The sequence below is a fragment of the Sarcophilus harrisii genome, chromosome 1 (assembly GCF_902635505.1).
Source record: "Sarcophilus harrisii chromosome 1, mSarHar1.11, whole genome shotgun sequence".
In the NCBI taxonomy this organism is placed as follows: Eukaryota; Metazoa; Chordata; class Mammalia; order Dasyuromorphia; family Dasyuridae; genus Sarcophilus; species Sarcophilus harrisii.
Window position 1 is genome coordinate 143,772,798 of NC_045426.1, and position 24,714 is coordinate 143,797,511.

A 24,714-nucleotide genomic window follows, 5' to 3' on the forward strand; every position below is an offset into this window, starting at 1 on the left:
CTTGGATACACTATCTTGTATAATCTTTGCAATGATCCTGAGTATTCTAGATATTATTATCCTCATTTTAGAGAAGAAAATTGAGGCTTGGGGAGGTTGACTTATCCACAGTCACATAACTAGTAAATTATTGAAGATGGTATCGGAATTCAGTTCATTTCTATCCATTAATGTGAGTCAAATCTACATCTACAAAGAAACAGAGAACTAGACATTTTCTTTGTATTTGAGTAATGTCTTGTGTCTAGAGCCTCAGACTCCTAATTTCCCATTTAAAGAGCATTTGTATAACATGTTGACCAAACTCTGTTTGCTCCCTTCAGAAAAGTGTCACAAGACCCAAACTCAGAGGGGTTTGAAGAAGGTTGACCACCACTTAGAAAATATAGCAATGACAGAGAGATGCACTCCTGAAAGAACCCTAAGGCTGTCTGCCTCTGGAAATATTGCTTTCTGGAGGTACATGCCATCAGAATCTAAGGAGTGCAAATCCTTCTCACAGCAAGAAAATACTTTTACTTTTCCCTGATTTGTTATTCTATTCTCCAAAAAGATTGTTTAAAATCTTTTCTCCTTAAACTTCTAAAACTATCCATTCTTTCTGCCTTCTCAGTTGAGGAACTAGAAACATATTTTATTGAGAAAATAGAAAGATGGCAGAGTGGAGAAAGCAGCAGACCTGAAGTGGGAGATCTCTTCCTAAATTCAAATCTGGCCTCAAATACTTGTAAGTTGTGTGATCTCAAGTCACTTAACCCCATTTGCCTCATTTCCTCATCTATTGAATTAGCTGAAGAAGGAAATGACAAACTACTCCTGTTTCTTTGCCAAGAAAACCCCAAATGGGGTCATGAAGAGTTGAATATAATTGCAAGGACTGAACAACATCTTCCATTACTTCATTCCACTTCTGAGAAAAGAGGGAAAAAAAGAAGCAAGTTTTAATTAAGTGCCTACTATGTGCCAGGCAGCATTTCAAGTGCTTTACAAACATCATCTCATTTGATCCTTACAATAATCTGGAGCATTAGGTCCTATTATTCCCATTTTAGAGCTGAGCCCTATAGAGCATGTTGGAGACTGGATTTAAACTAAGGTTTTCCTGACAGTAGGTATAGTTAGCACTCTATCCACTATCCCTCTTTTTAGTCTCTTCCCTAGGCCAGCCCTTTTCCATCTTTTCATCTTCTCTGGGAGATTGCCCTGAAAACCATTCTGCCTCTAATCTTCAATCTCTTGCTTCCTACTGGTTCCTTTCCAACTATCTTCAACAAGTCCCTCAGCTTAAAAAAAGAAAAAAGCCGAGATTCGCTACACACTGCTATCTTGTTAAATGATTACCGATTTCTATCCTCCATTTGTAGCTAAATGCTAAGAGTCAATTATTCTATTTTCCTCTACTTCTCCTCTCACTAACTGGTGCCATTATGTTCTATTTCTCTCATCAAAATGAATGAAAAAAATAAAATCCTCTTCTCCACTTTTTAAGGGTCTCCAAAGGTCTCATTAAGATGTAAAACTGTCTTGGAAACTTCATTAATAAACAGAGATGAAAGGTTCTGTGTGCTGGGTGGGGGACAACACCACTTCCCTATTTTATTTTATGGTTTTTTTTAGCTTTTTATTTTCAAAATATATGCAAAGATAGTTTTCAACATTCACTCTTTCAAAACCTGTTCCAAATTCTTTCTCCCTCCCTTTGATGGCAAGTAATCCAATATATATTAAACATATGCCATTCTTCTATATATATTCCCACAATTATTATGCTAAGCAAGAAAAATCAGATCAAAAAGGGGAGAGAAAGAAAACAAAAAGCAAGAAAATAATAACAAAAAGATGAAAATATCATGTTGTGATACACATTCAGTCTCCAAAGTTTTCTCTCAGGATGCAGATGGCTCTCTCCATCACAAGTCTATTGGAATTGGCCTGAATCACCTCCTTGTTGAAGAGAACTACGTCCACCAGAATTGATCATTGTATAATCTTTTTGTTGCTGTGTAAAATGATTTCCTGGTTCTGCTCATTTCACTTAGCATCAATTTATGTAAGTCTCCCCACGCCTTTCTGAAATCATCCTGCTGTTCATTTCTTATAGAACAATAATATTCCATAACATTCATATACCATAACTTATTCAGCCATTCTCCAACTGATGGGCATCCACTCAGTTTCCAGTTTCTGGCCACTACAAAGAGGGCTGCCACAAACATTTTTCCACATGTGAGTCCCTTTCCCTCCTTTATGATCTCTTTGGGATATAAGCCCAGTAGAAACACTGCTGGATCAAAGAGTTTGCACACACTCCCCTATTTTAAAGGTAACTACAGCTGACATGACATCTGTTAGTCTATGTGAGAATAGAAACTTGAGGTATTATTGCCTTATCCTTGTATCCCCTGCCTTATACAGAAAGGCCCTGAGGCTCCCTGAGACTTTGAGTGTGATGTCTCTCAACCATCTTTTCCAGTTTTCCTGCATCTTCTCACTTACAAAGCATGGAAACCAAGCTGTAATACATATTATTCTCCAATTGATTTTGTAAATTATGCATGTTGTCTCTCAAAATGGATGAGTTTAAACAGCTCTGGCTGTTTAACAGAGTTAAATAACTGGCTAGGATGCAAAGGCAGAAGTGCTGAAAAGAAAGGGGGGAAAAGTAATTTCCATATGGAGTATACCTGGGTGGGTCAAGGGATACTTTTAGAGGACCCCACCCCATCTCTGTAAATATTCCTATCAAGTATCTTTTTTTTAATGTGCTCCACCAGCTAACAAAGGGCTTCTCAGTTCTTTGACCTACTCTTTCGAAATGTCTGTATGTTAAAAATTTAAGGGACATTAATGTAATTCACCAAAAAAACTGCTTATAGTTAGCATTCTGGAGACAAGTTTTAAAACATACTACTGTGGAATTTCCAACCCCTCCCTTTTGTGGTATGCTACAAAGTACACTTTACACATATACTCAATAGCAAGTTTATTCATCTTTCACAGTGTATACAAAGGGAGGGAACTTTTCACTAGTTTATACAAAACAGATCAAAATATAAAACTGATACATTCAACAAGCCTCAGATCTAAAAGCTCAAAGGAAAAATTTCTGGCCTACATGTTGTTATTCTCATTTTACTTTGGGAGAAACTGAGGCTTAGAGAGTCTGAAATAGAATATTTCTTCCCTCTACCAGACCACTTAAATAATAATGTTGGCAATACAAAACATTTCACATAGTCAAAGGCACAGGTAATGCAGTGTTAACTTGTGAAATCAATCCACAAAAAGTCTCAATTTTGTTTTAACTTTGTGATTTTGTTTAACTTTTAAAGTGAAGTGTGCTATAAAGTCTTGGTTTGTAATAGAAACTAGCAGATATTTCTAGATGTGTACATAAAGTCTGTAGAAAATGTCCCAAATGGGTAGCCAGTCCTGCTGGCCTTCTCTCCCAAACTATGGATGATAATAGAGACATTTATTGCATTAAGAAATGAACAAAGTCTGTCTAAAAGTTGTAGCTCAAGGTTGAAAGAAACAAAGCAAATTTTAAAATAAACAACATAGAAACAGGTTCAATGTTTCAACAGATTCTCCTGCTTACTGAAAAGGTCCTTGTATTTCCAACTGATTCATTGGGAGTGAATCCATTTAGAAAAAACCCCAAAACATCATAGTTTTCTTGCATTTTCTTACAGCTTCCAAACAGACAAATGAATTGATTTGAGAGAAGAGTTGCTTGGAAGAAAAATATTTAATCACTTTCACCAGTATTGAAAAATTCAGATGGAGAAGTTGCAAAAGAGTTACAAAAGAATTCTTTAGTAAGGGGTTTATACAAATAGACTTTTCTGTTTCAAAGAAAATACACTGTGAATAAGCTCCATCTTCCTTTTCAGGAACACAGAACCTCTTATAGAAGATACACAAAAATAAATAACATTAAAAACTAGCTAAGGACGCTACCACAGATTTTTTTTGCAGATGATGGGAACTCACACCACTTTGCAAATTTTCATGCCTGTCTAGACCCAATACTGATTGCGCCTGAGCATTGGGTTGGTCTTTCGGCAGTGCTGGACCATTTCTGGATCCAGATTCCTCCAGGCATCCCAGAGAGAGATTTTTTCCACTGGCTTAGCCCCTGGGGCAAGCAATTGCTGACATGTTGGGGCCAGAGAAGGGCTAAGTGCTGGGCTGCTGGAGCTTCTTAAAAGGGGTGTCACTGTGACCGAGGGGATGGTCAGACTCCTCTCTGGACTCAGGGTGGGAGTCCTGGGCTCCGGACTAGTCTGAGAGTTGACAGAGGGGCTAGCTTTTTTTACCTTGCGGCACATCAGGCAGATACAGAGTGACATCACAGCCACTATTAACAGAAAGGTGGCAACAGCAAGGGGTAAGATGACCATGAGGGGATTGCTGCTTTCTCTGGGCTGAGCTCTGGCTGTCCTTGAGCCGGTTTCAGTAGAGATCTTTGGCCAGGCAAACTGGGTTACAGGAGCTGCCAGGTCTCCTCCTTGCTGATTTCTCCAGAGATCTGAATCCAATCTCCTTGTCTTCCTGGGGCCTTCAGTCTGTGCTGTGTGTCCTTTGGAAATCACAGACTTCTCTTGGGAATCTGGAGATGTCCTCAGGGCATCCGACAATGGTACTTCTGCAGTAACATTTTGTACAAACAAGGGATTGGACATAACAATAGTATAGGGAAAGTAGCCTACAGCTGGCTGCACGTGGTCTGCCTTGAGCGTGAAGGTGAAAGAATCATTAATCACATCCACACCAGTCATGTTAGCATGGGGATCGAGCATCAACATGCCTTGGTCAATGTCCATTTGGGTAAAGAGATCAATCCCTTCTGGCTCAGCATGGCGACTGACTCTTTTTATAAGTCTGCCGTGGACAGGTGGCTCAGTGACTTCAAATGTGGGAACACTCTTTGTTAAATGAGCAAGTTCAGTAGCATCCAGGTCCTTCCGTCTCAACTGATAAATCATCCTATTGGGAATCTCCAGGCTAGATGAGACTCGCAGCAAAGGCTGCACTCGGATGTGGAGGGTCTGGTCTGTCAGATTATTCTCAGTTGTAAACAACATGAACTGCAACTCGTCCTGGGAGGCGGTGAGATTTGTCATGTGGTAAGACAGTTTTCCAGAAAATAAATCTTCCTGTTTGAAGTGAGTGACCTGCTCATTTTCCATGACCAGGTAGCCGTGCTGGAGGGGCTGGATTAGTTTGTAAATAATCTCGGTACTTTTCCCGTTGGTCATGGCTGACAGATGTACATTAGTGAGGGAGATAGAGGTCTGGCCTTGGGGAAGGAGCAGATCAGTCAGATTCACAAGGGTGACAGAGATAGGTATAACCTCTAGGTGGAAGAGTTTATATAGTGGACGGTGTTTGCCATCTGTTACACTAAAGTAAAACACCCCAGACACTGGACTTCCATCTTGCACGAACCACACCTGGCCACTGTCAATGTCTGCCTGGGTAAATTGATGAATGGGGAAGTCTAGATAGGGAGCTCTTGCTAAAAAGCCATTGGTAGGGCTGCTGATGATTGTGTATCCGATCTCTTCTGGGGAGTTGTCCAAATCTTCCACTTTCAGATTGTCTGGTCCCAATCTGAACATATTGCCCTGAAGCACTTTCAGAGAAGGTCCTTTTGTCTTCAACTTGGGTGCTTGGTCATTCACAGGAGAGACCGTGATATTAAATACCTCTTCGAGAAAGTTGGCCTCTGGTTTTGTGGCAGATTTACTCTTCTGATTCAACCAAACTGAGAAAGTAAAATTATCAGCTAGGGATTCAGAGTCATCATGCTGATAAGTGATGCCATATTTATTAATTATGTACTGTGAGAAATAGGGTTTTTCTTTGGTAATATTCCTCTCTCCAACTACAATTGTACCATGGTGGGGAAGAGATGTAACCTGGTACCAGACTTCATATGTAGCTCGCTGAGATTCAGGTAATTTAACGAGGAGATTCGATGCATCTAACTTAGATCTATCAATTAAGACATTCCTTCCTTCCTGGACAACAGCTCCTATAAGAAGAAAAGAACAGTATTTTACTGAAACAAATTTGTATGTGATAAATTGACTACCTCCCTATTCAGACATGGTCTGAATAAGGAATTTCTTTGTTTCTTAGGCATTTTCATTATCTTTGCTGTCTGATATATTAGATTCATCCAAATACTTAAAATATGCGGATCAAATCATACTATCAAATTAGCATTTCAATTTCAAAACAGTTTTTCTGGTTTTGTTGCTGAGTTTCTTTCACTTTAGTTTCAGAAGATCTGATTTCCTCAGTGTAGTTGTGTTCTCCATTAAATCAGTCACAACAACAAGGCTGATTATAAGATCACAGATTTAGAGCAAGAGTCACCCAGTCCAAGCCAAGTCCTTCATCTTATAGATGAAGAAACAGAGACCTGGTTTGCTTAAGAGACTGCCTCATGGCCATACAACTGCATGTGAGAGACCCAGAATTTGTATATATATTTGCATATGTATATATATATATATATATGTGTGTGTGTATATATAAATATATATGACTCAAGGCCCGCTAACATTCCACTGTACCATGCTGCTTTTCCTGCATGAATTGTTGTGGCTCCCACAATCAATCACTAGGGGTTGAACCTCTCTGAATTAGGCTAGGCTGGTTCTTTGGTGACAAATGCAAAGTAAGCCACCAGCTCATAACTGAAACCTTTTCAGCTTGCTAAGGTCCATAAACTCTATGCTCCACAGGCTGAGAACTCTAGGTCCTTTCCATGAGTTTGCATACTACTCCGAGTGGGACTGTTGTGGAGGAATCTTAGTTTAGGGGATTTTAATTTCCTGATCTATCTTCTTACACTAAACACAGATTTAGGTGCAAATTTCCAAAGCCAATCAATCAGCAATTGTTTATTAAAAGTGTTTTATGTGGCAGACACTGTGCTGAATATTGAATGTGCTGTCCCTGCTTTCAAGGAGCATACATTCTAATGAAAACCAGGGGAGAAGATTTTATATGTGTGTGCATGTGTGTATATACATATATATATATATATACACATATGATATATATAGTATGTATGTGTATATATGTATATACATATAGAGTATATGTATATGTGTATACATATATGTATATATATAAATATATAGTATGTATGTATATATGTATCAGAGCAGATAAAATTCAGAGTAAGTGAAAGGTAATCTTAGATGTCACTAAGCTGGGGTGAACAGGAAAGGTAGAAAAAGTGAGGTTTGAGGTGAGTTTTTAAAGGAAGCAAATGAGTCTATGAGTTGGAGATTGGGAGGGAAAAGGGGACCAGCTAGTCCAAAAGCATGGATGCAGAAGATGGAAGTACTGTGTGTAGGAACTAGCATAACTGAAGGCTAATATGAATGAAAAAGCCACATAAAACTATTCTGTCATTTGCCACAGGGAAGTTATATGCCTGAGGTGGGGGGGGGGGGGAAGCACTAGACTCTGGTTCAAGTTCCAGGTCTATGACTTTAATACCATGGATTTTCAGTTTCCTGATTTATAAAACAAAAGATTAATATCCACAAAAACTTCACAGAGGTGTTGTGAAGACCCAATGAAAAAATCTTTGCAATGTATTTTAAAACATAAGGCTTCTATGTATTCTTCTTTCCTATTATTATTTTGGGAATTTTAGGTTAAGGGTATATCATTAAATGCTTTTTAGATCTTTATAATAAAGAGTAAAAAGTTATCTAAAATTTTTTTCTTTTCTAATAACTATATCCACTGGCACAGTGGATCTAGAGTACTGATCTTGGAATTAGGAAGACTCATCTTAATGAGTACAAATCTAGCCTCAGACATTTACTAGCTCAGACCCTGAGCAAGTCACTTAAGCCTGAATGCCTCAGTTTCCTCATCTGCAAAATGAGCTGGAGAAGAAAATAGCACACCATGCCAGTATTTTTACAAGGAAAACCTTAAATGGGGTCATGGAAAGTCAGACACCACTGAAAAGTGACTTAATAACAACAACAACAAAAACAACCCTGTTATTCATTGTCTCTCAGCAACAGCTGTTACATAATGTCCTATTTAGTCCTAATGATTTCTAAAAATTTTTCACAAAAGAAAACAAAACAGGTTTGGACAAAGCCCCCAGTTAAGGAGATTGATAGTAACGTACAAAAGAACCCTAATTACATATACCAAAAATATCGAGGTTAATATCATTAGTGTGATTAAAAAGCCAAAGGGAGAGATTCTGAGCCATGCTTTTTCTTCCCACTCACAATATTGGCCACAGCTAATCATAAAAACAAAACAGCCTCACATTTTAATTACTATACCTGTGTTTGCAAGCAGGTGACTGTGCTGGCCAGGCTCATTAATATCATATGAGATTATAATAGGAAACACCTGGGGTTCTAAAATAGTTGGAGGTGAGGACACTGTGAACGTAAAAGAGTCTTCTGCATTCCAGACTTGAATTTCACTGTTCATATGCTTGTATAATATCAGGCCTTCATTAACCTGTTGAAAATTAAAGAAAAAAGCAATCATTGGCTTCAAAAAAGGTAGGAACAAGAAAGACAATTAAACTAAAAGAAACGATGTCCATGAATTTTATTCACATTAATCTTCTTTTGTATTCTGATTATTGCAAAATCTCCTGCCTTAAGAGGGACTTCAAGGGCCATTTGGTCCAGCTCATACTTGAGCAAGAATCCCTTCTACATCACACACCTGACATGCTGCTTTTGCCAATAACTAGATTTATGCTTTGAACAATTCAGTTCAATTCAATTCCATTCAATTAAGTCAAGTAAGCATTTATTAAACACTTGTTAGATGACAAGCATTGTGTTAAGTGCTGATGATTCAAAGACACCAATGAAAAAAGATCTTGACTTCAAGGAACTTAATACTCTATTGAAAAACCTCACAGATGATTAATCAGTCAATATTTATTAAGCACTTGCTGGGGTATCATGTCCTGTGTTATATGCCTTTTATTATGCTTATCACGAGACATAAACAAAAATCATACAAAAATGAATGTCTAATGTGTCTCAATATCAGTACATGATGCCATTTTGTTTCTCAAAGACTATTTGATAAAGTACAATGTCTTGAAAAGATATCCCTATCATATGTAATCCAAATCTATTGTTTGGATTAAGTAACACCATCTGAAATGCCAACATGGAAAGCACATTGGTTCTGGAGTCAGAGGACATGAATTCAAATCCAAGCTTTTCCATGAACAAATCCAAGCTTTTCTATTAACTATTTCTATGTCCTTAAGTAAGCCATCTTACTTATCTGGCTCAGTTCCCCATCTTCAAAATATGAAAGCTGGATCAGATGAGCTCTAAAATCCTTTTTAAAATATTAAAGTTCTCTGATCTTAAAATTAAATAATGTTTAGAATAAAGAGAATTATTATAGCTTCTTGGGTCTAGATTACAATATTTTGGCCTTGTCATAATTTTAGCCCATTAGAATTAAGAGGTTAGGGTGTTTTAGCTCTGATCCAGCCTTCTGTAGGTAAAATTTATAAAATTAGGGAGTTGGACTAGGTGACTTCTGGAGTCCCTTCTGGCTCAAGAGCTAAAATCTAATGTTCCTATGCATTCTGATGTTTTTGGTTAGGAGTATGTACAAGTAGTGAGATAACATGGTAGGTAGAGTGCCATTACTGGAGTCAGTATGAGTTCAAATCCAGTCTCACATACTAACTAATTGTGTGACCCTGGGTAAGTCATGTAACAGGTTTATCTCTGTTTCTTTATGTATAAAATGAGTTGGAGAAGGAAATGACAAGCCAATTCACTATCCTTGTTAAGAAAACCCAAAATGGGGTCACAGAGAGTTGTACATAATTAAACAACAACAAATAAATTAATTAAACCCACATATGGGTTTTTTCAGTGACTTACACAAAAATTATATGAGGCAAGGTGTGGTCCAGTTACAATAATATGCTGTAAAATACACTTCACTGAATTCATATCATAGCCCACGTGCAGAAAATCGTTCTTACCAAGCAGAATGCTGGTTTTTTTTGAAGATGCATTAGCCCTAATAAGACACAACAAGGGTCTCTATTATATTATTTAAAGCTTTTCAGGTTTTCGATTTTGTAAATTTCCTCAAAAGAAGATCTCAGGGATAAGCATTTGCCTTTTCCCTGGGCTGAAAAAAACTCCAAAAGGGGAAAATGACAACAAAGTATGGATGTTGAGCTGGAGAGCTAGCTGGATTCCATGAGAGAGGAAATCTCCAATAAAAACATGTGGAGCAATACAACTTCATCAGGAAATAATTTTACTGGTTAGTAACTGGAATTTTTATAAAAACATTCAGATTACTACCTTCAGGTTCCTAGGTAGATGACCCATTAGGAGGGAGTCCCAATATAGATCCACCTTGCATATGTAAAAACAAGTTTACATAATAGTGCCGGTTATTGGTTGGGGTTTAGGGAAAGTTAAGTGGCTGTCCCATGGATTGCAAACAATGGTTAAATGAGATATTTGTGTCTGGTGCATATTAGGCATTAATGAAAATCTTATCCCTTTCCCCACCCCAAACATTAGGAAGTCAATTCAACAAGCATTTATTAAGTATCTACTATGTATGAGGAATTATGCTAAGCACTATAAATACTGAGAAAGGCAAACAAAAATCCCTGCCCCAGAGCAGCTCACAGTAAAAATGACAGACAGCATGGAAAAAAAAAAAACTTTGTATAAACAAGATATTTGGTATATATTAGAATAATCAACAGAGAGAAGGCACTAGCATTAAGGAGGATTAGGAAAAGCTTCTTACAGAAAATAATATTTTAACTGGCACTTGAAAGAAGCCAAGGAATCCAGAAGGGAGAGAATTCCAGTATGAGAGACAATGAATGAAAATGCTTGGAAGGAAAAGATGAAGTATCTTGCTTGAGGAAGAATAGGAAGTCCAATGTCACTAGAACTCAGAATATAGAGGTTATAGCATATAAGAAGACTGAAAAGGTAAGAAGGGGCCATACAAAGGATTTTATATTTGCTTCTGGAGGTAATATGAAACCACTGGAGTTGACTGTGGTGGAGTGGGGGTGATGATGATGGTGGTAGTGCTTCTCTTTAGAAGAAAGTTTTTTAAATCTGAAAATCTGGTTATCCAGTTCCTGTAGGGATTGTACTTTTGAATAGTAAAGTAAACTTAGCTTTCTCAAAGCAGAAGGGATATAGTTTGCTAGCAAGAGAAAGGAGTTATTTTGGATATTGGTTGATCTTTGATATTTATATCAATGGAGGGAAAGAGCTATTATTAATGAAATATGAGATACATAACCACCCCCTGTAAAAATATATGAAGACTTTCCAACCATTACATCAAAGATTCTTAAACTTTTTTGTGTGTCATAATATAACATAATATAATATATGTAACCACTCCCTATAAATATATATATACTTTCCAACCTTGACATCAAATATTGTTAAACTTTTTTGTCATAATATAAGACAATATACATAACATAATATATATAATACTCCCTGTAAATATATATAAAGACTTTCCAACCTCTACACCAGAGATTGTTAAACTTTTTTGTGTCATAAGCCTTTTTACAATCTATAACCTACAGACCCCTTCTCAGAATATATATATATATATATATATATATATATATGTATATATAAATAAATTCAGAAATGCTAAAATTTTGATTAAAAGTTAATGAAAATAAAGATGTCAATTTTTTCCCATGCAAGTTCACAGACCCACTAAAATTTATCCAAGAGCTCTAGGAAAATAAAAATGTAATTTTTTCCCCATGCAAGTTCAGACCCACTAAAATTTATCCAAAGACCCCAGGTTAAGAACTCTTGCTTTAGAAAGAATTTGAACTTATGAAGGAAAGAATGTTTCAAAAGAACCCTTCCCAAATAGATAAATGGTCAAAAAACATACATAAGCTGCTTTCGGAAGTGTGTATCACATTTTCATATGCTTGTTTTTGGTTTGTGTTTTCTTACAATCTAAAACAACTTGGAGGTTTCACTTCATACCTACCAGGTTTGCAAACTTTATAATACTAAATATAGAAGTGATAATTTAATCCACAGGATCAAATAAAATTATCATAGAAAAGAGTATAGAGAGAAAAAAGAAGAGGGTCCAGACATAAGGTTTGAGGAATGGCCCCTGAAGGGGTAGAAAACAAATGATGAACTGGTAAAGGATAATGTCGAATGGTATAAAAAGAGAAAAGAGAAGCAGGAGAGAGAAATCCCACATTGGTCAAGAGAAAGGAGAGTATTCTAGGAGAGACGGTTGTCAACAATTATAAAAGGCTGAAGAGAGATCAAGGAAGATGAGGACTGAGGAAAACCCACTGGATTTAGCAATTAAATACATCAATGGGTACCTTTAAGAGATTCTGCTTCCTGCCAGAGCAGTGATTATATCTGAACAGTTATATAATTTATAATTATTTCTTAATCACTAAAAGATCCAGATCTGTCAGATCAGGGTCTAGTCTGGTTCCATTCTTGCCTATAAAATATGTTACACTGGATGTGTTACAGAGGCTATATAAAGACCATGGATTCCACTAGTCTTTGAATGCAAAGTTAGAATTATATAGGGGACTGGAGGCTCCATTTCTCTGGGCCTTAATCTTTCGAGTTATTTTTAGCTTAAGCCAGAAGTAAGCTAATTTTCTTTCCTTTCTAGGGGAAAATGTTACTGGATTAAAGTTCCTTTAGGACACTGACTATTTCTTATTCATATGTCTATTTCCCTTAAGACCTAGAACAGTGCATAGTCAGCTTATTATCAATTTTTTTAAAAAGTGAGCATGGAATATGGTAGATGCAAATGGAGCACCTATGAACCTAGAAGAATCATCAGAAGGGTTAGTTGAAAGTCCCCATGGTGTAGTTATTATAATCTAGTATTATAATACTAGATTTAGACTCTGGAAGTTCTGGGTTCAAGTGTCATCTCAGTGTGATTCTAGATGAGTCATTTAACTTTTTTGAGACTTAGAGTGACAAAGCTGACCCAAAAAAGGAAAATGACAGATGTTTAAGGGGATATAGGAAAATAGAAACATTTATGCCCTCATGGTGGAGATGTGAATTGGAATAGTCATTCTAGAAAAGTTTGGAACTATGTTCTAAAAGTTACTTTACTTCATACACCTTTTGACCCATCAATACCATCTATACCCTTAAGAGATCAAAGAAAGAGAAAATGGACGCACATGCAGAAAAATCTTTATAGCAGCTCTTTTTGGCAAAGAACTGGAAAGCAAGTGAGTATTCATCAATTAAGGGAAAGGCTAAATAAATCATGGTACAGGAACTTAGTGAGATACTGTAAGAAATAACAAAAGGGATGATTTCAGAAAAACCTGCAAGACTGATATGAACTATTCAAGAGTAAAATTAACAAAATCTAGAGAACAATTTGTCTAATAACAGTAAAAGTGTAAGGACAAACAAGTGTGATAGACAAGAACTCTGATCACTCCAATAATCAACAATCATCATAGGGAGTCAGAGATGAAACATGCTACCTATCTCCTAACAAACCTAGTAGATTCAGGATGCAAAATTAGACATATTTTTGGACAGGGTCAATGTGGGATTTGGTGACTATGCATATAATATTACAAGAGTTTTGGTTTTCTTTTTCACTGGAGGCCCTGGGATAGCTGTGAAGTGGGATAGAAAGAAAATAAATGATTGTTACTTGAAAAAAAAAGTTTAAAGAATGAAAAGGGTTATAATATAAATCTGTATCTGATTAATATGGAGGATCATATAAATTTCTAACACTGATGAATGACTATTAAATCAATGAGGTATCAAGGTGAATTGAACTATGCTACAATTAACAGAAAATGTTATTACTAATGTGTATAACCTGGAGTAGGGATGAGGGGAAAGGAAGCATGCTAAATGGTATTTGAGGTTCCTTCCAGGTGTATATTTATGATTTCTTCAATGAAATATTAAAAGTCAACTGCAAAGCCAAAGCATTTTAAAGAATTCTCTAGTAATAGTGACATAAGTCCTAGTTGCTCAAACTATGGGTCACAACCCTATATGGGATCTTGTAATTGAATTTAGGGGTTGTGAAATTATGATTTATTATCAGTAAATGTATTATTTGTATGTCTATTTTATCTACACACCCAGGATCACATAAAAATTTCTCAGGCTAAAAAGAGTCACAAATGGAAAAAGTTTAAGAAGCCCTGATATAAATAAACAAATAATGAAATCCACTATAAGTTATTTGGAGATTGCATGGCACAGTGATAGAATGCTGGAGTTGGAAGCATTAAGAGCTGGGCTCAAATTCAAATTGCTCACTTGCAACATGGCCTTGGGCAGGTTAGTTAACCTATCTGAGCCTCAGTTTCCTCATGTGTAAAATGAAGAAGTTGCCTAGAACTCTAAAGCTCCTCCTAGCTCTGAATCTAGGCTTCCATGACACTTCTGCTACCGACATGCTTGAAAGACAGAAGGCAGAGTACTAATGGTTTCAAACAGCCAACCCACTTGCAAATATCCATCTGCTCATATATGGCCTAGTTTCTGCATATGGTCTATAACTCACAAGCAATGAATTTTAAAGGTAAACTATATTTGTTGAAAGAATGAACTGAAATAGGATTCAACCCCTACTATACCCCATCTGCTGATAAGTGCTCTCAAAATAGGGAAGAACCAGTCAAAATCAAAGGATCTTTTTCTGGATTCTAATTCATACAATTAAAACACAAAGGATTTAATGATCACATTATACTCTCTATTAACTCTGACTAAACTGATTCCTCTCCAAATTTTGTAATTTACTTTCTTCATTACTATACCCAAGCTTTGAAAATCTGCAGACTAATTTCCTTCAAGCTTGAATAATTTTTCAGTTTTAATTTGCAATGGAAAATAAATGTTGCATACTTTTTTTCACTTTTAGTATTGTAAAGTGACATATTAACAAAAGAAAAGAAAGGAGGGAATACATGAACAATAAATGTAATGAAATTTCTACTTTATGGAAAAGAAAAAAGGGCCAGGCATCATCAACCACAAAACCAGAACACTTCATTTTTAACTGCTCAATCAATCTAAATGAGACCAGCAATTACTGGAGGGGGGAGGGAAGGGAGAGAAGGAAAGGAAGGGAGGAAGGGGAGAGGAAATCAATTAATCTAGTCCTATACATGGAAGTGATTAGAGATGCTATGAATTGGAATCTTTTTTGACTCATTCATTATTTCTAGATAATAAGATATATCCCTTTTTAAAAGCTCAAATTCCATTTTTGTAGTCTGATCATTTTACTTATTCTCTGTGCTTGAAATGCTCAGTTCTTTAGTATACAATTTTTTTTTAGCACAAATTCTTAAGATTTTCTCATTTGTGCATGTAACATGACAATTATAATTATTTCTTTTAAAATGATATGGTAGTGTGAAAAAATTGAAAATTGATTTTAAGATAAGAAACTACTTATAATAAACTTGTTATATTTATTTCATATAAGCATAATATTTATTAATTCCATAGGCTTTTATTAAGGCCCTATTCACCACATGCCACCCAATGTACTAGGCAGTGTAAATACAAAGAAAAAAAAAACAATAACTATATAGTTGTACCCTCAAGAAACTTTTGAGGGGTTATGTTAAAAAAAGCATTTATAATTAAATTAATATAATTATAATTAAAGTAATTAACTTTACTGATTTCCAATGGTTAAAGACAATTGACAGGTTCTAAGGGAAGAGAGCTATTGGGGAAAATCTCAAAGTACAGTAAAAAAGTAAATCTGGATTACAGAGAAGGATGGGAAGACTTATAAGAACTGATAAATAAAATAAGCAGAACCAAGAAAACCATATATTCATAGATTACAACAGTATTTATGGAAAGAATAACACTAAAACAAACCGACTGCTGGGAAACTGAATACACTAGCATAAGCTTAAAGAAAAGAGAGAAGGCACTCCTCTCTCATCCCCCTGCTTCTTTTTTATTTATTAATAACATTTTATTAAATATTAATTTTAAAATAAATCTAAAAAATCTTTATCAATAAATATTTTTATTAATAAATTTTATTTTATCATTAATTTACCTGATAAACATTAATTTATTGATTTTCATTAATTTTTATTGATAGATTTTATGAACTAGTATTTTAAATTTAATTTTATTAATAAATAAATCATTTAAGTGTTTACTGTATGTCTGCTACTATTCCTTCTAAGATGTTGACATTCCTTTTTTTTTTTTTTAGGTTATGCTCGTACAATCATGATAAACGTATTTCCATATCAGTCATATTGTGAAAGAAATAGAAGAAAAAATAAAAACCATAAGAAAGAAAAAACGAAAGAAGGGAAAATAGTATATTTTGATCTGCATTCAGATTCCATTATTTTTTTCTCTACATGTAGATAGCATTTTCCATCACAAATGTTTTGGAATTGTCTTCCATCATTGTGTTGCTAAATAGAGCTAAGACTATCAAAGCTAATCATCACATAATGTTGCTATTACTGTGTACTATACTTTACTGATACTATACTATACAGTACTATACTAAAGTACTGATACTTTATTCAGCATCAGTGCATATAAATCTTTCCAGATTTTTCTGAAATCAGCTTGCTCATCATTTCTGTTGGAACAACTGTATTCCATTATATTTATATACCACAATTTGTTTAGTCATTTCTTAATTTATGGGCATTCACTCAACTTCCAGTTCTTTGCTACCACAAAGAGAGCTGCTATAAACATTTTTGTACATGTGGGTCCTTTCCCCTTTTTTATGATCTCTTTGGATTCCCATGATTCTTTGCAAAAATTAGTACTCATGGGCATGGAACACTAAATGCAATAGAAAACTTTTTCTTAGTTAGTTTTGCCAAACTTGTTTGTTTCCCCCTTTTAAAAAATTCTTTGTTATAGGAAGATCAAAATGAGAAATAAAGGTGATATCCAAAAATGATATCCAAAAATAGTAGTAGAAATAAAAATTTATAAATGACAACAAACCTAAGGGGGAACAAAGTTAAAACCATGTTAGGTCTAGCCATAGTTCATTGAAATTTTAAATCCAAAGGGGCTGGAGAAGAATCAGGAAAGTTTGAATCAGTAATGAAACCAAAGACAGGAAGTCAGCATGGAATCCGGGCAAACACATGAAAAAGGGAAGCATTAGGCAGCACTGACAAGTTGTTTTATTCCATGTTGTTTCCCTAATTCAGATGATATTCTTTTAAAGTAATAATATGCTCATTGAAACCTATTCTTTTTTTTAAATAGTTGCTTTTTCCAAATACATGCAAAAATAGGTTCCAATATTCACTTTTGCAAAACCTTGCTGAACCCTATTCTTGATCTTCAGCTTTGGATCAATACCATTCCTTCTCCTTAGAAGAAATCCACAGAATTCAAGGTCATGGCTTAGTGGGATAACTTTGGTGGAAAGCTGCTCCCAATTCCAGAAAGTTACCTGTGGGTTCTCATATCCTCTCTTCAGGTCTGTAAGTCTGGCTGTGTTAAGTACAGATGGTACTGGAGACACTCTAATGTCTCCCTATATTTAGGTTCCTCTTAAACATATATTCTTTTTAACCATATTCAATTATTGGGCAGAGAAGGATTCCATAGATTGGGGTTGGGATAGTGAAGACTAAAGGGAGGGATATTAAGTAGGTACAGAGTAAGGACCATAGAACTCATCATTAGTGATAGAAAAGCTACCTGTTATCTTTTCTCCCTCCTTTCCTTCACCTTCTGCCCTCAAACCTACATCCTGGAGATCTTTCCCACCATCTACTCTACCCCCCTTCCCTCTGAGATTACTTTCAGTTTACATTGAATATGTCTTGTGTGTGTGTGTGTGTGTGTGTATACATATAGATAGATAGATCTCCCTATAATATCTGGCACATAGTAGGTGCTTAATAAATGTTGATTATTAGAAAATGAGATCCTTGACAGTAGGGATCATGCTTTGCCTTTCTTTGTATTGATAGTGCCTGGCACAAAAGAGCTAGAAAAATACCTATTGACTGACTTTTCACCAGGAAAACCTTCTTGGTCCCTAGGTTATGGAAATAAGAGTCAGACAAGATCCCTTCAGGACTCTGGTAGTTGACCTCCCTTTTGTAGACTTTTGGTTGCTTGCAAATGTTTTGTAAGTTGGTCTAGACAGCTTTTCAGCTCACTCAGATACAGAGTTGAGTACATACAGAGAAATACTGGGGATGGAATTTATATTGTTCATGTAAAAAGGCATAATTTGGGGTTTAAAAGGCAAATTACACTATTTTAAAATACATTTTTCTTTATTTCATTAAATATTTCCCAATTACATTAAAAAACTTTTTTTTAAACATTTATTCTTTAAAAATTAAGCTCTGTGGGGCAGCTAGTTGGTGCAGTGGATAGAGCGCTAGCCCTTAAGTCAGGAGGACCTGAGTTCAAATCCGACCTCCTAGCTGTGTGATCCTGGGCAAGTCACTTAACCCCAATTGCCTCAGCAAAAATAAAGTAAATAAGCTCTGAAATGTCTCCCTCCATTTTATCCATATCCTATCTCTTGAGAAGGCAAGCAATATAATATTGATTATGCATATGAAGTCATATAAAACATATTTCCATAGTAGCCATCAATCCACATTATTTTCATAGATTTTACAGTAAGTACGGAAGGGAGCACCTAAGATATCTAATTTGTAATAGTGTAGTATATAGTGGGCAACAGGCATGGAAAAGTGAACTGTGGCACCCCTGTCAACTGGTATAGTAGAATAAATATCAAGAGAAAGGAATATTAATTTCATACTGTGACGGCTTTCATGGCTGTACTGTCGTGCAAAGGTCCAACTTCTCACTTTTCCTGACAAACAGTATTGGAGTTCTGGTGGGAAAACCAGAAGTTCAGCAAATCCCTTCTAGTAGTTCCTTTACAGAAATTCTTGCAATCTCTGGTCTAGTCAATGAGTAAATCCAGGCACTGTAATAGGTGCCCCGAGGACAAAGTTAATCACAAAATTGCACAGATGGGGATAAACTTCACTGCTTTACAACACTAAAAGCATAGTTTAGCCCACTTGTGTCAAAGAGAAAAGGGGGCCATTGATCCATATATCTGTTTATATGATCCTTGTGGGGCATATATTAACTTAGATTTGAAACCTAATTTTATTTATATTTTATTGTATTTTTGAGGCAGTGGATAAAACATGGAGCCTGGCGTCTACAAGGCCCAAGTTCAAATCTGGCTCCAGACATATGGGATCACCTAGTAAGTGTTTATTATTAGAATTACAAGTAATTCTATTTAACTTAATCCAATAGAGAAGGAAATGGCAAACCACTCAATATTTTTACCAACAAAATCTACAGTCAATCACAAGGAGTTAAATATGACTAAACAAATGAACAACAAATTGTATTTGCATTTATTTTGTTAAATATTTCTTAATTATAATTTAACCTAATTCTGGGGTGCGCTTAGAATGTTGTGGGCCACATGAGTCAGAACCATAATATGACACTTCTGGTCTTGCATTTGGCTCAGTTACCCACGGCAGAATCCTGCTGAGATGTGTTTTCATATCCATACAACATATGTCTTCTCAAATGGGTTTCCATCCTCAGTTTTTCTTCCCCATTCCCTATATGTATCAAGGGCCCTTATGAGTTTACATCTGGGGATATAAGGCAAAGTGGCTAGATAATCTATTCCACGCAGTGCTTTAAGTGATGCTAGGAGAAATGTGTAGCCATGAACACCACCAAGTGGGTCCATAGCAATCCTAGGCAGAATAGAAGGAGGCAGGCTCCAGGTGGGCTGAGTACTTTTCAATATTCCCTCTCTTAAATATGCAGGAGTCTGGTCTCCTGGGTCATCAATAAGAACTAAAGTGAGCATCCAGGAACATTTCAATCATCACCAGGCACATACAGGATTCTAGCTGTAATTCTTCATTCAGATTTGAAATTGGGCTGAAATAAGGCAATCTTGAGTCACTGGACAAGGGGGTATACTTGTCTAAACACAGTAAGGAGATACAACAAGAATATTACTTGCTGATTAGGTTACAGGGGCAGAGGGAGAAAATTTTGGAACATAAGATTTTGAAGGGTGAAGGTTGAAAACTATCTTTGTATATATTTTGAAAATAAAAAGCTATCATTTCAAAAAAAGAAGCATCACCATAAAAAAAGAATACAAGGCTATATAGCAAAAATGACTTGGTTTCTCGGAATGAAGCCTGTTTTATCTCTATCTGGAAATATGTCTGGTCAGTATGTCATCAAGGCTTGGTGACTCAGATATCTGCCAAGTCTAAAAGGCACTAACTATATGGGGCTAGGACCTTAAGTTCACACATCAGGAAGCTGTTTCAAGGAAACTGGGAAGAATCAGGGATGGGGAAAAGGAATAAGGGAAACTGAGTCAGGAAAACACTGATCCTGTCACAAACAGGCACTTAGTTTCAGTTAAAGTGAAGAACAAATCCAAAAAGTTGGTTGAGGTCTCCCCAAGTCTCACAAAACTGGGACTGACAACACAGTTGTAAGGATGTTTAATTTTAAGAGTCAGGAACAAAAACAATAAGTCTGGGTTTGGATGGAAAGAGGGTATTCTCATGACTGGTCAGTTTGTGGATGGCTGGGTAGCAGGACTGAGGTAACCTGGTACCTTCTGGGCTGTACGGACACATACTGACCTACCCATAGACACAATGGGCAAATGCTGGAGGGACCACGATATGCTGGGATTCTTCTGAAGGTACACTACTGGATAGCCTCAGGATAGGTTTGTGGCTATCTCTATCTGGGTTACTTCACCACAGCCTGACCCTTCAAAAAGGGATCCATTCAGGCAGGGGAATGCTATAGCAAGACCTGGCCTAGGATCCAGAAAGAGCGGAGATAATCTGCCATGGTCCCTGGCTCCTTATATATATAGCCTGTAGTTGTTTTTTTAACGGAATTTCTGACTTTACTGATGTAAGGAACTTCCTCTACCAAAGCAGACAGACTGACTTTACAATGTGGCCTGAGAGAATCGCCTGGGGGCACTTGGAGATTAACAGTGACTGGCCCATCATCCTAAAACTCAGGACTCAGGTCAGGCCTTCCGGATTCTGAGGTTAAACGCCGTATATTGTTCATTTAGTCCCGTCCAACTCTTTGTGATTCCATGGATCACACTGTTCACAGGGTTTTCTTGACGAACATACTGGAGTGATTTGCCATTTCCTTCTCTGGTGGATGAAGGCTGACACATTTAGTTAAGTGACTTGCCCAGGATCACACAGCTCCAGGCCCAGCACTCTAGCACTGAGCCACCTAACTGCCTATGAATAAAGACTGGAAACTTCAGTGTGTTTCATAAATCTCATGAAATCCTCCATATTGTCCAATAAGGAGTATTTCCCATTAGACAGCAACTGGCCCCATGGGCAGCACATACTTGCCAGATGAGACAAAAGCTACCTTGGATTGGGCTGTGAGAATGTCAATCTGCATTTATCTTTTAAAATTTTTTAAATTTATTTTTAAAAAATTATTAAAATTCCTTAAAATTTCTGCCTAAGACAGAAACCCCAGAAGGTAGTCTTCCTTTCTAGTGAAAGGATCCTAAGAGCAAGTTGTGCTGTCAGTAGAGAAAACAACTAACTCCATAACCACTCAGTCTTTCATGAGACCCTACAAATGTTCCCCAAAGTGTGGCTGGTGCTCAGGTCTACTATGGCCACAGCATCATGGGAGACTCAGGAGCTCTGCTACTGTGATGGGGGAGGAAAGAGTTTATCTGGGTGTGAGTGTATGTATGTGTATGGGGAGGGTGAGAAATAAAGTTATCAATCACTGGCTAAGAAGGCCCCAACCTCTGAGAGCTTATGTGTGCCAGGGATTAAGGGGAATTAACAGGGAAGAGCCCTCCTAGGGAGAGAGCATAGATCAAATCCTAATCACAAAGAACAAACAGAGGTTATACAGGGTCAAGCCAGATTTCACTAGAATACCAAATGCAATGAGCCACGGGGGGCAAGGGCAATGTGTTTGTGCCAGTAGTTCCCAAACTGGAGAGTTACCATGGAGACAGTGGAAGCCAATACATTTCCAAAGGGAGTAAGCAATAGGCTTAGTGATATGACAGACTATCTCCAGAACCTCCTGTTCCAGTTGGTTTCTTTCACTCTTCATTTTTTTTTTTAAAAATTTTATTAAAGCTTTTTATTTTTCAAAATATATGCATGGATAATTATTCAATGTTAACCCTTGCAAAACCTTGTGTTCTAATTTTTCCCCCTTCTCCTACCCTCTCCCCTAGATGGCAAGTAGTCCAATGTATGTTAAATATGGTAGAAATGTATGTTAAATCCAAAAGATAATTATACAATTATTTTGTCACATAAGAAAAATCAAATCAAACTGGAAAAAAATGTCACTTCATTTTTTTTGCATTGGGATTGCTGTAAGACACAACTTTAACTGGCAATGTTTTCTGAACCTTAGTTTCAGAAAGGTAGGGTGCTGGAGTAGAAAGAATACTAAATTTGGAGTCAGAAGTCCTGACTCCATTATTATATTATATTATATTTCCTCAGGGATCATCACCTATACATCACCATCCATTCCTGAGCCTCAGTTTCTCCATCTGTGAAATGATGGTGTTGAGCTAATTACCCCTCCAAGGTCCCCTCTAGCTCTAATAAAGTCTTTTAATAAAAGAGGGAGTCTCTCATACCCAAGAGTGAAGAGCACCAGAATGGAAATTAGGAGATGTGAATTTTAGCCCTAATTCTGTTCTACTCACTCACATTGGACAAGTTACTTTATCCTTTCAGATACTAGTTCTTCATCTATAACCATAGAAATACTGGATAAGATGAACTTCCAACTTAAACACTGTAGGATTCTATATCTGGATTATCATTAGACATCTATTCACATAACAACAATACATAATTTCCAGAGGACAAAGTTTTTGTACAGGTGACTGGACCCATCTACTCCTGTGTATGTGTAGTCATTAATTTTGTCTCATTAAGCTTTGAATTGTAGAATCCAAGACTACTGAGCGATGCTTAAGTGTAATTATTACAATTAAGTGTAATTATTACAAGTCAGTTGTCTAAGAAACTGAGTTTCAGTTGCTCTCTTTCGTCTTCAAATCTATGAATATTTTCCTATGAATTATGAGGCAAATGTTTAGTAGGTTTCTGAATGGTTTCACTATAATATATATAATCAATGAATCTGTAAGAGGGGAAAAATTGACAAAGTAACTTAGTACTGCTGAATCTTAACTCATTTCACAATTATAGTGAACACCACCCCCAGATAGCAACTGATTGCTCACCATTTCTTTCATGGGTGCTATTTTTGCTTCATCAGTGAGGGAGATTGGGCAGTTAATAGGTATTTACTACTTACTTTTTGATTAATTTAAGCTAAAATGTTCTGGGCACCTTTACCATCACCAACATTACTAAAGAACCTACTCTACCATTTCTCTCACTGCTAAAATATTATCCAGCTTACAAAGGCCTGTAGCAAACACTGTAAAAGGGATGACTTTAAAAAGGGATAAAGTTAAAAAGTGGGTGGCAACTACAGCATTATTTGACACAGGCCACGAAACCACAGACATCAGGAAAAGATTAGCATTTCCATCTGCTGGCAAAAAGGAGACAAGGGAACAAAGGAGGAGAATGGGAAGGGAGGGAAGAGGAAAAGACTAATTATCCACCCGCAACACAATAGTTAAAAGAAATCCACTTTGCTGACGAATACACTATATATTCTCAAACACAGATCCTATGTAATATACATTACCATACTATTAAAATTAAACTCAAATGTCTTCTTTGTTAACATGTACTTTGTGGTTTATCTCTCTTGAAATTTTTTGTGCCTTACCTCCCAATAATTCTTTTCTTCTACAACTTTAAAGTTTTGGGGGATTTCTAGAGGAAATATTTTCACAATTTTCCTCAAACATTATTTGCACTGTTAGCCATCTCTATTATTTATTCCCATTATTAAAACCTTACTTTTAGGGCCAAAAAAAATAATTAAGTGCTGGAAGGGACCTTACATAATATCAGAATTGCCTCTACTTCCTACTATTCTTACTGAAAAGTATCCTCTGAGAAGCCACCAGTGCATGACTGACTTCATTTCTCAATCCCACGATCTTTTTTTTTTTCTCTCTGATATTTTTGCACTTTACACACTATTGGGCACCCCCACCCCCACCCCCACCCCCTGGTGACTTTGTATTCCTTTGGCTTCCATAACCCTGTTTTTTCTTCTTTCCTCATCTACATGTATGTAACTTTTCTTTTCAGTCTCTTTTTGCTGGATCATCATCCATGCCTTACCTTCTACTCCTTAAAGCATGGATGGCCCTCAAGGTTCAGTACTGGACTGTTCTCCTTTGTCTCTACACACACACTCTCTCTCTGTTGGCGATTTTTGGTCTTTTTACTTCCTTTCTGCAGACAATTCTTAAATTTAGATATCCAGCTCTAATTTCTCATCATCCAGTTTATCAGGAAGAGAGGATTAAGGGAGTGAGAAGGCAGGAAGGGTTAGGAGAAGATGAAAGGAAAAAAGAGGGAGAAAAAAGGGGAAAAAAGAAAAAAAGGATGGGGAA

General features: G+C 36.4%; 1 protein-coding gene across 1 annotated transcript in view; it reads right to left on the reverse strand.

Moving 5' to 3' along the window:
• Positions 1 to 2,972: 2,972 nt before the first annotated feature.
• Positions 2,973 to 24,714, reverse strand: part of LOC105749262 (chondroitin sulfate proteoglycan 4-like) — an 81,309-nt gene continuing 59,567 nt past the window's right edge. Inside the window, 2 exon segments of the mRNA XM_031965015.1 lie at positions 2,973 to 6,043; positions 8,343 to 8,526. Of these exon segments, the coding sequence (XP_031820875.1) occupies positions 4,023 to 6,043; positions 8,343 to 8,526 (2,205 nt within the window). The 3' untranslated portion in view covers positions 2,973 to 4,022.